The sequence below is a fragment of the Barbus barbus genome (genome assembly GCF_936440315.1).
Source record: "Barbus barbus genome assembly, chromosome: 33".
Taxonomy (NCBI): Eukaryota; Metazoa; Chordata; class Actinopteri; order Cypriniformes; family Cyprinidae; genus Barbus; species Barbus barbus.
In genome coordinates this window covers 15475840-15490063 of record NC_136761.1, presented here as the reverse complement: position 1 = coordinate 15490063, position 14224 = coordinate 15475840, and the positions used below count along the sequence as shown (strand labels likewise).

Below are 14224 nucleotides of genomic sequence, written 5' to 3'. Positions count from 1 at the left end.
TGAACACAAACTGGGTACTGAACACAAACTGTGTACTGAACACAAACTGGGTACTGAACACAAACTGGGTACTGAACACAAACTGAGTACTGAACACAAACTGGGTACTGAACACAAACTGGGTACTGAACACAAACTGGGTACTGAACACAAACTGTGTACTGAACACAAACTGTGTACTGAACACAAACTGTGTACTGAACACAAAAACTGGGTACTGAACACAAACTGGGTACTGAACACAAAAACTGGGTACTGAACCCAAAGGGTACTGAACACAAACTGTGTACTGAATACAAACTGAGCACTGAACACAAACTGTGTACTGAACACAAACTGGGTACTGAACACAAACTGTGTACTGAACACAAACTGAGTACTGAACACAAACTGGGTACTGAACACAAACTGTGTACTGAACACAAACTGGGTACTGAACACAAACTGTGTACTGAACCCAAAGGGTACTGAACACAAACTGTGTACTGAACACAAACTGAGAACTGAACCCAAAGGGTACTGAACACAAACTGATGTAATGGAATCGTTGCTTTACCTCAACTAAAAGAACGATTTGCCGCGACAGCACTCACATTGAAAATTGTATTTATTTATTTATTTAATGGTAAATCGCACATATATCTAATTATTTCTAAATGCACAAATCTTTCATTTTTACAAACCATGTTTTTGTATGACCAGTGATGATGACGTAAAAGTTACATATTTGTAAATGTATACAGATGCATTATACATTATAATATACAGCTCTACTTGTAGGATAAGCATCCCATAGATACAGCACTGCTTCAGCCACATGTGACTCTCTGCAGGTAACAGCTCCTCCACTGGCACTGCAATAAATTTCCACATGGAGTGGCTGTTACACCCAGTGAGCACCAGGAGCAGCTCTTAACACTTCCTATGCTTGTCCAATGTCCAACAATTTTTATTCTGTTAAAGATAAGAGATCCATGGTTAGAAGAAGAAGAACAAAATATTACCAATAAAACACCCTGCTCGTCTACAAATAGGCCTAGTCATATGATTTGAAGGACAGAGAAAATATGCAGGTTTTGAATATGTTAGTATTGCTATTTATTAACTGGAATTAACTGTAAACTGTTTACCCCTTCATTTGCTGACCTCTTTCTTATAAAAAGTCAAGGACTTTGACATATTAAACTTTACACCTTGTCTAGTGAAAGTTATAGTCAAATACAAATTAAGCAAATTTATTTGAATCAAATCTTCCCGGTGTCCATTCTTACTTAGTAACATTAAAGCATATTCTTGGTTGACTAACTTTATACTATTCTGAAGTATTTAGAGATGTTCACTCAGAGCCATTTGGTTACAAATTCTTCCCAAAAACGAAACTACACAAAGTATATACTATGTAAACTTTGCAAAGTTGCATAAATACTAAATAAAGTACTAATGATAACTGTTAAAAAAATAACTCACCCGTGTTCTCCTGTATCAAAACACAGAAACTCAGGTTGAAGCAACATTATAATCTATTAAAGCACACACAATGACAGGAAAAGGAGTGAAAGAGAAAAGAGAGAGAAGAAGAATGCCCCAGAGTAAGAGTGTTTCCAGATTAATTATTATACATTCATCCAATAAGTAACAAGCTATAAAGCCCATCCCATACTGCACTGTTTGTACATCCACCTTAAAAACTTTGCAGAGTTAAAATGGACACTGACACTTTTGATGTTTTTTATTTGTCATGCATTGTCCTTAAAATGAATCCTTACTTTTGCATAAAGTTATGCAATTTCATGACATGCCATTTCAAAAGATATGGTAAATTGCAAATATATACGTCTTTTCTTTTAAGTCAAATAGATTCATGTTGATTAGGACATTTTCCCCAGCCATTTCAATGAAAGAAAGTGTCCCAGTTTTGAATTTACCCTTATGATACGGTTGTATATATATAACTACGATACAGTAGTTATATATAATAGTTGCTGGTGTTATTGTCTATAGTAGCTAATCATGTGGTAGACCGCACAGCAGGTCTAGTCGCTCTGACTCGCTCAGTCGGGAGCAGAGAAAGCGAATTGGTCGTTGCGGCTTTCCGTAGATGTGTGTGGAAACAACCCAGTGCTGAACAAATGTAAGTAGCTGTAGAACGACGGGCAGGGCTAATTAACGATTAAATTAAGTACAAATATCGTTCCTGATATACAAAAGCGCTATTGCTTTATAAAAAAAACTGTTAAGCGCTCTCTAGAAGATATTGGTTATGCAAAAGAATAATTAGCTGTTGCTGGAGGCTGTTCAGTGTTAGCCTGCCAGCTAACTGAATTTGATCATGTATCAATCAATATAAATATTGGCTGCTGCCACACTTATTTTAATTATTTTATCATTCAGATTTGATTATGTAGTGATGATACGAAGAGTAGTCAATTAATCTTACTGTTTCGAGCTGCAATGATTTTAGTATCTACCCAACTATATGACTTTTTTGTATAAATGAGAAAACATTCATATAAAAAATAAGCTTTTCTGAAAATGACAACCTCTTTTAGCTCCAAGGAAGCTTTCAGTTCTATATTTGTTTTCTGTCATCTTCATGTAACTGCTGTTATAATGCTTTAATAAACGGATTTTCAGCACAATGGCTGAGTATGCTACGTTAGACAGTCTGCTGGAAATGGGCTTTGACAGAAACAGAGCGTAAGTGATGATTTTTCTACAGTGACACTGATGTTTATACACTGATCCAGTACTTTCACTCACCCAGTGATTGTTTTGTAGGGAGAAGGCAGTAGCACATACTGGAAACCAGGGCATTGAGACAGCAATGGACTGGCGAGTCAAATTTGTCTTTAATGCTTTGTTTTTAGTAAATTGCAACTCAATCTGATAACCAGTGACCATTATGCATTTTCATGGTATGAAAAAGAGCAATAATTGTGCCATAAGATTGCATTTACAATTCTATAACTACAGGTTAATGGAGCATGAGAATGATCCAGATATAGATGAGCCTTATGTTCCGCCTGCTGGAAATACTCTCGGCACCACAGAAGATCAGAGCCAGTCTCCTACAGAAACTTCTGAATGTATGTACTCCTCACTTTCAATTTCATGGAAACGTTGTCATTATTTCGTCACCCAACACAAAATGTTACTTTCTCGTTCATTTTTTTCTGTAACCAAAACAAAAAACAGCCACTGAAGTTGCTGAAGAAATGGGAGATGCCAAACAAACTATGACAGAAGAGGAAAGGATGGAACAAGTAAAACGGTTTGTGCTTTGTACAGCTGACCTTCAAATGCATTACTGCAAAAAGCACACATTTAAAAACTGATGAAAAGCATCACTTTCCCCCCACAGACTGGAGGAGTTGATGAAGGCGAGACAGGAGGAGAGGAGAGAGAGAGAGCGAAAGGAGGAAATAGAAAGAGAAAAGCAGAGGAGGAAACAGGGCCAAGAGCTGCTGCAGGTTAAACAGAAGCTTCAAGATGATGAAATGAAGAAGCTAGCGGACCATCGCATGAGAGAGAAGATGGAGGACAAGCTTGCCAAGTAAGACGAACAGGGATGCAATGCCTGTTTCACTTTGATCAGGCACTTAATTTTCACTTGAATTAAGTGGTTCTCATTCTTTTTTTATTTCAAGGCTTCCCATTGTCCACAACAGACCCCATTACCTTTCCAGTATGTTGTGATTTACTGAATAAGGATTAGATTACAGCATTTAGCCAGTGCTTTTATTCAAAGAGGAACCATGCAATTTGTCAGAGAGCAAACAATAGTTGTTCGTAAAACCTGGTTTATTAGGCAACTAGATTAGGAAGCAAGCTAGAGAAGAGGAGGAATGCAGAGAAGATTCTCCCATTCTCTACCCGATGAAGTAATTTAGAGCTTGGCATAACTATAAAAATGTATATTCACAGATTTTTATTAATTTACATTACTTTTACAGGTCTAGAAATTATACTTTTTAAAATTAAAAGTTACAAATTTGAAAATAATTGGAAAAGAAAAATCTCGAATTTTTTTCTTATTCAAATGCTCATTTTATTTCATTTTGGGGCGCCCTAGTTGAGAACCACTTGTAATAACCTGTGATCCTTTCTCAGGCAGCGAGTTAAAGAAAAGATTGCACGAGACCGAGAGGAGAGGGCACGAAAGGTATTAATTCATTACTTTGCCCACTTCACATTACTATTATCTTGTGTGCCTACTAGAATATCAAGTATATAAATAATAAATAACAAAAACCTCTGCAGTTCGGAGGTGGTTCATCAAGCACAGGTTTGTCATCTCCCCCCTCTGAAGCCCCTCTTCAGTCTCCACCTGAAAACCAAGGGGCTCCTCCTGCTAAGAAAGACTACGATGACTGTCGGATACAGGTACTGCCACAAAATGAAGCCACCTTTAACTCGTTAGTCAGTGTCCAAGTAGTCCTGAGTGTCCAGGATGATGTTGAATTTTTAGGTACTTTAATGATGAATGATTCCACAAATCATTCAAAGTAAAAGTCCTCTCTTTCCTTCCTTTGGTCATAAGGTGCGTCTTCTAGATGGATCCACCTTGAGCACTGTCTTCAAGGCTCAGGAACCTCTGGCTGCTGTTAGAGTCTATATTCAGATGAATGTGGAAAACGGACAAGATTTCAACCTCATCACCCCATATCCCAGACGTGTGTACACAGATCTAGACATGGAAAAACCCCTTTGTGAGCTGGGTAAGAATTTATATAAAGTTGATGTTGACTAGTGATAAAGTACTAAAGTGACCACAGTTCTTTCTCTCAGAGGAATTAACCTTAGCTTTTTTTATCTTCAGAATTTGTGCTTAACATCTGGCATTGACGGATCTTTTGTTTTACTTGACAGGTTTGGTGCCTTCTGCCGTCCTTGTGGTTACCAAGAAATGAAGCAAAACAATTATAGAAACAAACTGTTCTTCCACACGTCAGTGCAAGATCAAACAGATTCTCTATGGAGACTATGAATCAGTGGACTGCTACTGCAATGATTTCATTTAAAGCACCGAACATGCAATGAATTGATCAATAATTTCATTAAACGTAAATCTGTTGATACTGCTTAATAAAGGATCAAGTGAGTTTTCACAATGATGAACTTTGGGAAAGTAGTGTTAGCTTTTTGTTTTGTCACATGGAAAAAAGGCATTTTGACCAATAAAATCTTACTCATCTTAGTTTTATGATTTGAATGTTATTTTTGCGTTGGAAGTAAAGGCAAAATCTGTAAACAAGCAGAAGCTTCTGAACATTGCATATACAGTGACTATTAGCTCTTTAAATATTCAGTATTGAGAATTGTGCTATACCAAATTGTTTGAAAAAGGGTTTAACATATCAGTGATTATAGTATCTTGTATCAGAATTGCACATAGCAAATTACCTTTTACTATGTGATGCAGCGGTTACTCACCTTCTGATAAATGCACACAGATTGTATACATTAATAGTACATTTAATATTAATAAAGGGAAAGGGAAGTGGTGTGTGGCCAAGTATGGTGACCCATACTCGGAATTTGTATTCTGCATTTAACCCATCCAAGTGCACACACAGTAGTGAACATACACCCGGAGCAGTGGGCAGCCATTGCTGCGGCGCCCAGGGAGCAGTTGGGGGTTCGGTGCCTTGCTCAAGGGTCTCACCTCAGTCGTGGTATTGAGGGTGGAGAGAGTGTTGGTTATTCACTCCCCCCACCTGCAACCCCTGCCGGACCAGAGACTCGAACCCACAACCTTCTGGTTACAAATCCAACTCTCTATCCATTAGGTCACGACCGCCTAATGGATAGAGAATATAGTATAATAATAGTTTAATAATAAAAAAAGGCCCCTGGCTGAGAACCCTAGATGTAAAGCATTGAAAAAATGTAAAGATGAAACGAAAATCTCTTCAACATCTGTGCAAAGTCAATTAACCTGTTAACTGTCGGTTCCACTTTTTGAGTATAGGCCTGAAAATGACATTTCCAACTTAAATTGTTATAAATTTTGAATGGTTTGGAGCAGATACTTAAGGTTGGTCTCTTTTTAAAGAAGACACTTAGCAGATTATTGTAGAGGTGGAAAAAGTTATAAAAATTATATTACAAAAAAGTTATGGAAGTTTAAGTTTATGAAAATATAACATGTAAAAATTTTAATATTTATATTTTATGTAAAATATATATTTTACAAAACAGGTTTTACTCTAAAAATGCTAGAAAATCAAAACCAAAAATCTGAAGAAGTTTTGTTCCGAATTTGAGATTGATATCTCAAAAAATGAGCTTTCAGTGAAATTTTGTTTGGGCGTAGTACCAAGCTTTTCCAGCAGATGACCATCAAACCCCATTAGTAACCATATAAGGGCGTCTCTATTTCCATATATGGTTTGAGTGATCTGAAACAAGTTTTTTCCATTCTTTTCTCAATATTTATGATGTAGACATCACATTCAGAAGTATTAGGGGTGGTATGGCAGTATTTGATTTCAATTCATCCTCTAAAAAAACGCATAAAACACATGCAACAAGAACCCTGGACGTACGATATAGTTCACGCTGCATCAAAAATTGAGAACCTATTGTTTTTTCTTCATATTCGAAACACTTTTAGATCTTTTTTTTCCTCAAAAAATAGAATGTTATCTTTTGAACACTTGACATGAACATGAATGGCTGATTTTTCATGATTTTATATATGTATCACTATTTCAAAGTAAAGGTTAGTTCTCGCTCTCTGAGTCTGATGAGTACTCTTCTTACAAATGAATAAATTACGGTTGCTGTGTAAAATATTTTAAAAATCAGTCACCAAATATGAAAACTAGAGTCTTTAAGCTTTCAAACGATATATAGTTTGTCAAGATTGCTTTAGGTTCAGACTAAGATATTACTGTTTAAAACATGTAATGGCAAGTGGGCCCACCGGTGGGCCCGTGACAGTTAACAGGTTTTAAGTAAAAACTTCATACAACATATCTGAATTTTAAGAAATGTTTTGTGTGTATTATATTTTATTAAAATTATAAGATTGTGACTGCACAATAAACTGAATTTTAAACATTTTAAAATAACTTTGTACAAAATGGTCAACAGAAAAATGTTCACAATACAATTCAGGGAATCAATAAAGTTGACTTAATTCACAGATAAATTACATAGAAAGCATGAAAAGGTATATATATATATATATATCTACAAATGCATTTTAGATGTAAGGTGGCACTTAGTACCATCCTTTAAAAACATAATAATAGGTTTGTACATTTTATCCCTCACTTCTGACACTGGCTCAAGTTATGCACTGCTGCAACTTTTGGAGGATTGAGGATGTGTGAGTGGATCACATGAAGCAGCACCCCAGACCTCAGTCTTTGAAGGGACTTAGCTGGGAGGGTAGTATTGATTATACTGGTTCCACGGGTTCTGGTAGCTGCCATACCCTCCATACTGTTGCTGCTGAGACACCAGGATAATATTTGTATACAATACACATTTTAAATCAAGATGCATCGTGTTTAATCTTTTAAAGCTTTAATTGCCTCCTGCTGGGTAAATGCAGTGCTTTAACAACATTCAATCCTTTACCTGGTACCAGCTGCCATAACTCCCATATGATCCACTCATGTCTCCGCCCATCATAGAGGGAGGTGGTGTTGTCATGGGAACATGAGGCATTGTGGGTGGAGCTGTCTGTGGCACCGTCAAGGCAGATGGATAATCCATTTTGCTCATCTTTTCTGGATCATCATTATCGCTTTAGGAAAAACAAACATTTAAAAGGCTTTCACAAAAAGAAATGTCAAAAGGAGATCTCTGGGTTTGTTTTTTTGAGCTCACTCATTTTCTGCTTGTCTCTTTGCATCATGTTCCTTCAGCAGCTTCTGGTGCTCTTCATACATGCTCAACACACTGATAATATACAAGAAAAATGTTAGGAAATGTTTAAGTAAACTTAGAAGTAATAATCCATTTGTAAATTAACATAATATACATGTTTTATCACTAGTGCTGAAGCTACGAAGAATGGTTTTAATTAATTCTGACCTCTGTACTGTGGTCCCAAAGTCCTCAGCAAATTGCAGGCCACGTTGGGAGAAAAGGATTTTGGTCTTTGGGGAGAGAGGAGCAGCAAGGGCTTTGGCCACACACTGCAGAACAACACCTCCATTAGCCCGCAGGTCGCCTGACATCTCCAGCTCCAGAAGGTTCTGATACAATCTACCGTTATCCTGAGGATCCGAATCCAAGAGTCATCAAATATTGGTATTGTGGTGCATCAAATTGTGATAATTTTCTGTAATACCACTCAAAAGTTTAGAGTTATGATTTTTTTCTTTTAATTTTATGCACACCAAGACTGCATTTATTTGATCAAAAATACCTAAAATGTGTAACCTAAAACATGCATCATTTACCGGACTCAGCTCTATGGCTTCCTGTAGAACAGTGCGGGCCCTGGAAGGGTTCTTGCACAGCTTGTGAAGAAAGCGAGCCAGTTTGATGGAGTAGAAGGCATGGAGTTGGGGGTTGTCTTTACTCTTCTCCACAGTCTCCTTCAGCAGTGCCTCCGCCACATTCAAACGTCCTGCTCTCCGCTCCAGACCCACTCTTCTCAGACGCACCGCAGCCAAACCGGGCACTGTCATCTCAAGTGATTCTAGAATACGCTGTGCCTCTGTAATATTACCTATGGGAGTGAAAAGAAATTAAGTGAATGTAATGTAATGTACACATTCTGCAGTAGCTGAAACAAATCCACATTTCAATTAAATATGTTTAAGATTTTAGGCTAGTCTATTTTTTCTACGCTAAACTTACTATCTCACCATGTTTTTCCTCAAACAAAGCCCACTGAAGGTGGATGCTGTGTTTGTACGGAAGATGGATTTCACAAGCTCTGCGGTACACTTTACGCACCTCCTCCAGCCCGTGCGGTGCCAGGTAATGCACATACTGTAACATACATAAATAGCTTACAAAATGCAACAAAAAAGTCAGTCATCAGGATCTTGTTGGATCTCCTTTCTACTTACTTTATTCCAGAATTCCTCATAGAGTGCACAAGCAATGAGACAGCGCTCAAACAAAATTAGTACTCTCTTGTGCCCAGCTACACACTCATGTTTTGAGCCTTCATGGCCTTCCACAGCCGCCCCTTCAGCTGCTGTTTCAGCTTCCGAAATCTCCCAGTCCAGATAGCTCTGCCAGGCTTTCAGTTGGGCTCTATCCAGAGGCCTCACATGGAAATAAGGCCTTTTAATCTGGGAAAAAAAGGAGAGAGAGGAAGCTAAATTGACAGAAAAACATCATACACAACCCATAAACATTTCAAGTTTGGGTCAGAAAGATTTTTAGATATATTTGAAAGTCTCTTTATTCGATGAAAAATATTACAATTTTAAATAACAGTTTTTAATTCGAGTAGATAATATTTTAGTGGAGAATGTTTTTTTTTTTTTACAGGATTCTATTCATTTCTATTTGATAGAAAGTTCAAAAGAACCACATTTATTTGAAATATAATTTTTGTAACAATGTAAATGCCTTTACTGTCATTTTTGATCAATTTAACACATCCTTGCTGAATAAAAGTATTAATTTCATTCCCCAAAAACGATTTATTTTTACAGATAACATCAGTGTTTCCTCAACCTCTATGAAGCATCTTTCTGAGAAACCTACAGCATCCTCAAAGTTCCATCTCTTCCTGACTTCTGCTTCATTTTGTTGGTACAATTCTTCTCTGCTGACCATTAGGAGCTCCTGCATCTTCTGCACTGCTTCTTCCTGCATAAAAACATGTTAAAGCTTAAAATGATAATCTCTAGACTATCACATCAGTTGAAGAAAACCTACTATTACAGAAGAAAAAGTGAGTTACCGAGTCCTTGCCATTGTCTGCAGGCTCTTCCTCCCCAGGCGGTCTCTCTTCATCTTCCGCACTGATATCAAATCTTTCTTTTTTGGCTTGAATCTGGCTCTGTTTGTACTCATTCCTCACCTTACTGTACTCCTCATGAGACAGGACATCCTGAGGCGGGTGGGAGGTTAGGTGAGTTTTCAGCCTGAGAGAAGAGACAGAAATTCTGATAACATCAGCCTTGTTCAATGTAAGGGTCATCATGATTTTTATGGACTCTGAAAGCAAAATAATTTTTGAGATATTTTGATGATCTGGATTTGAAGTGTTTAACTGAAGGTGTTTGACAGTTTACCAATTAGGCTTTTGTTGATGCATTCAGCTGCATCTAAATATAAAGGAGGAAAGAGATCACAGAATATGAGCGTGAGAAGAAATGGTAACAAATGCTCACAAATCCATGCGTGTGTGTGTGGTATGTGGAATATGTGCCTCAAATCTGAGGAGTTGTGTGAGGAAAAACAATGTTAACACATATATGATCTATGAGCATAGCGTACTTTTCATAATGCGTGCTGTAGAGCTGTGTGGGGACCCTCAGTACTCGGTCGTAGACGCCGGTCATGAAATTCAGGTTTCCCTGCTCCTTCTCCCACTCGGCGTACAGATCCCACAGCCTGTCTGAATGGAAGTCCCAGCCAGCGGCTGCAACTGCCTCCTCAAACACACTGAGGAGAAGACAGGACATTTACTTTTCAAGTTACATTGTTTCTTGAAATGTCTTATTACTGTAAGGCAGTGGTTCTCAAACCTGTCCTGGGGACCCCCAGCCACCACATATTTTGTATGTCTCTCTCATAGGCCACACCCAGTTCAAGACGTGCAGATTCTACTAATGAGCTGATGAGTTGAATCAGGTGTGTTAAATGAGGGAGACTTACAAAATATGCTGTGGTTGGGGGTCCCCAGGACAGGTTTGAGAACCACTGCTGTAAAGAATACTGTTTAAAGTTACCATGAAATCAAAATTGACCACTCTTATTTTTTACGGAATGTTACCCGTCAGTCGCATGAAAACGTAGCAATTAGCAAATAACAACTGTCCAATCAATTCCAGGTGGACAAAAGCCCCACCCTACCTTTTTTCTAGTTTGAGAAGCCGTTTCACTTGGATATACATCACAACAAGGATAAAAAAAAAAAGATCAGTTTCCTTTAGATAAGTTTTAACTAAAGTCTGGAATACACTCACAACTTTTCAAATCTGAACAGGTTTTAAAGCTCTAGGCATCATATACTTGCCAACTTGTAAATGATTACTGAGAAAAACTGGACATCCTGCACTAAATGACAGAGGATAACAGACTACCACACTTCCAGGTTGTTCTGAACACAACAAACTAATGCAGAAACATGCACCTCATTGCCAGGAGATGCATGACTAATGAAAAACAAAGTGTGACAGGACGAATTCATAGCCTGGAGCAAAAAATAAAAATAAAAATCACTACTAACTAGTCGCAACTAGTATTAACTTGAACAGTCTGTTAATCAGGGCAATAATCTAAATAACATTTGTGCAGTGTATTGCATACTTAATTGTGCATAGGCCTATTAGCTTGAACTGTTAACGAGAATAACTGTATTGTTAAAGGTATTAAAGGGATAGTGCACCCAAAAATGAAAGTTCTGTAATTAATTGCTCACCCTAATGTTGTTCCAAACCCGCAAGACCTTCGTTCATCTTCGGAACGCAAATTAAGATATTTTTGCTGAAATCTAAGAGCTCTCTGACCCTCCCATAGACAGCAAGGGTCCTACCACAATCAAGGCCCAGAAAGGAAGTAAGAACATCGTTAAAATAGTCCATGTGACATCAGTGGTTCATCTGTAATTTTATGAAGCTACGAGAATACTTTTTGTGTCTAGAAAACAAAAATTACAACTTTATTCAACAATTCTTCTCCTCTGTGTCACCTAGGGCGCTATTTTGGAGAGCAGCACGACGCATGCGCATCCTTTTCCTTGCTGCTGACGCGGAACACGTGTTGCACCTTGTTTACATTGAGAAGTTTGGAAAGACATCAGGGCTGCGTTCAGCCCCGAAAAAATGGTGCAAAACGTTTATTAAATGGAAACGGTGATATTTTTGACACACCTACCAAACAAGAGAAAACGTATCTCAAACCCCGTTGCACACCGTTTACAAGAAACATGTCGTTCAACCCGGAAACCGTAGCAAAACCGGTGTGAGCCTGAACGTGCCCCAGGTTGAGTAATTAATGACAGAATTTAAATTTTTGGGTGAACTATCCCTTTAAGATACTAAATAGCATTTAACGTCCATTTAATTTTTGCTTGTAAAAACACTTGAATTTGTTTCTGGTCAGACAGAGCTTTGACAAAGATGCAACTAATGTTCCTCAATAAACTCTGCCCATATACTATCACCACATTAACAAAGTTAACTTGGCATCAGTGCAGACTGACTTTCAGACAAAATCTGCTATTTCCAGAAGGAGAAAGAAAACTAGTAACAAACTGGGTCTAACAATATCATAGAGCAAAAATGGAAGCTGAAACTGCATCCTGGAAAAAAAAGGCTGCAAGTTTGTCAGTGGCACCTGCGGATGCGCTGTGTTGACTCAGGCAGGTTCATGTTGAGCGTTCCCAGCAGCAGGTTGATGTAGTGCATCCAGAGATCAACACTGAGAGGGATTGCCTTCAAACCTCGTACACACACCTGTCAAAGGAACCAAATACAGCTTTACATCTCTGCTGTCATATTATGTACAAATCATTTTTTAATATTACAAAATTACAGAAATATAGTATGCCAAGTAATTTTATGTTTTGGGATCGTTCCTGTTTTTTTTGTATTTGACTGAAATGTCCATCTATGCATGTTCTCACCTCTTCAGCCTTAACGATGTGACCGGCCCGTCTCTCAAGATCCGTAAACTTTTTCCAGTAACCGTAACACAGAGGATACCTCAGCAGAAACGCATTTAGGGCTTGACGGCAAGCCCTCATGTGGCCCTGCAATAAATAATGAAAAAATTAAAACCAACTAACATTTTGGTGCCTCCCCAATAATGAAACACTGCAATCTGTTTACAACACATTCACCTCTTGTTCACAATACTGCAGGAGGTCAGTCCAGCTGTTGAAATCTTGAGGATTATAGCTGGTAAGTTTCCAAAGTCTCTGGAAGTCTGCAGGCATCTCTCCCTCTTCCTCCTCTTCTCCCTCCGCGGTGTAGGATGCTGTTGGGGCGCCAGTGTCTCCTCCATCTGCACCACTCTCTGCTGACTCCTCAACATCTGGCTTGGGAAGGTCTGCAACCTCAGGGTTATAAAGCTCTGTCACTGAAAGCAATGTATTGATTAAACAGACTGCAGTTTAATTCACTGTATTGAATTATGTTATGATGTACATTATAGGGGTAAGAATAGTTTTATAGAATAGTCAACTTCTGATATTAAAGTTAGTAAAACTGAATCTCGCTATAATCTTACTGGACACAAAATGTTACATATTCTGTTGACGAAAGGTGATTTATTAATTAACCATTTATAAAGGTTAGTCTGCAACTTAATGTTCGTATTAAATTAGACATAAATGTGTCAAACAACTCTTACAGGATAAAAATGCTCAAGTTTGAATCAATGGTTATTTAGATCGCTATGTTAGCTATGAAGACGCGCTGGTTTAACAACTTACGCATAACGCGTTTAGGAATTGAATGCGACAAACTATTCACACATGCTTTAAAAATCGGTATTTTATTAGGTAACTTTTAAAGGGAAACCTGAAGGGTTTATGAGTGCCCCGTTGTTGCCCAGGTCCTCAGTGCCTTCCGCCGCCATTATTGACCACACAACAAATGACGCATATAAAATGCGACCGCTGTCGCAGTAGATTGTCATATGTAACACACCGCTGCTGTATGATCCATACAATCTACATAAATGTACTTAGAATTATTGCTTCTTCCCTACATACACTTTCAAGCAATAAAGCTATTACATTAGCTAATTTCTTCAACCAATTTAGTGACTCATAATATCTTGTAACCCCTTTTGTATTTATTTATCTTGATTTGTGTAATATTTTTATTTTAATTACTAAATCATATTTAATTATTGATGTTAATGATGTACAATGTATATAATTTAGTTATGTCTGCCTTGTATCTGCAACTGTTTTTTTTATATATGTCTTAATTTTGTTCATTTAAAGCCTGCTTTGTTTGTAAATTTTTAGATTTTCATTAATAATAAAAAAAAAATCCATACAATCTCGAAGAGAAAATTAAATAGTGTTACAACCGAGTGGAATAAGTGACACATTGTAAAT

At 37.7% G+C, this 14224-nt stretch overlaps 3 protein-coding genes across 3 annotated transcripts in view; 2 read left to right on the top strand and 1 right to left on the bottom strand.

Moving 5' to 3' along the window:
- Positions 1-14224, top strand: part of LOC306853527 (fermitin family homolog 3-like) — a 568382-nt gene that overhangs the window by 376520 nt on the left and 177638 nt on the right. The window lies entirely within an intron of this gene.
- On the top strand, positions 2060-5248 carry LOC306853245 (UBX domain-containing protein 1-like). The gene is made up of 10 exons (XM_079390506.1): positions 2060-2131; positions 2635-2697; positions 2779-2832; positions 2974-3086; positions 3196-3271; positions 3362-3553; positions 4111-4162; positions 4261-4383; positions 4541-4718; positions 4870-5248. The coding sequence occupies exons 2-10, from the start codon at positions 2639-2641 to the stop codon at positions 4908-4910; spliced, it is 888 nt and encodes a 295-aa protein (XP_079246632.1). The 5' UTR covers positions 2060-2131; positions 2635-2638; the 3' UTR covers positions 4911-5248.
- On the bottom strand, positions 6984-13757 carry LOC306853153 (pre-mRNA-processing factor 39-like). Its single transcript, XM_079390355.1, has 14 exons — positions 13677-13757; positions 12995-13233; positions 12779-12904; positions 12490-12608; positions 10426-10593; positions 9887-10070; positions 9688-9792; positions 9039-9266; positions 8832-8958; positions 8421-8692; positions 8050-8234; positions 7843-7914; positions 7591-7759; positions 6984-7461 (listed from the first exon to the last, which is right to left on the bottom strand). The coding sequence occupies exons 1-14, from the start codon at positions 13732-13734 to the stop codon at positions 7387-7389; spliced, it is 2127 nt and encodes a 708-aa protein (XP_079246481.1). The 5' UTR covers positions 13735-13757; the 3' UTR covers positions 6984-7386.

Excerpts from the sequence above, each read along its gene's own strand:
- LOC306853245 (XM_079390506.1), top strand. The coding sequence starts at position 2,639 with ATGGCTGAGTATGCTACGTTAGACAGTCTGCTGGAAATGGGCTTTGAC. Across the intron at positions 3,272-3,361 it reads AGGATGGAACAAGTAAAACG|ACTGGAGGAGTTGATGAAGG; the intron begins GTTTGTGCTTTG and ends TTCCCCCCACAG. Across the intron at positions 3,554-4,110 it reads ATGGAGGACAAGCTTGCCAA|GCAGCGAGTTAAAGAAAAGA; the intron begins GTAAGACGAACA and ends ATCCTTTCTCAG.
- LOC306853153 (XM_079390355.1), bottom strand. The coding sequence starts at position 13,734 with ATGGCGGCGGAAGGCACTGAGGACCTGGGCAACAACGGGGCACTCATA. Across the intron at positions 12,905-12,994 it reads TGCAGTATTGTGAACAAGAG|GGCCACATGAGGGCTTGCCG; the intron begins GTGAATGTGTTG and ends TATTTATTGCAG. Across the intron at positions 7,915-8,049 it reads TTTGGGACCACAGTACAGAG|TGTGTTGAGCATGTATGAAG; the intron begins GTCAGAATTAAT and ends GTATATTATCAG.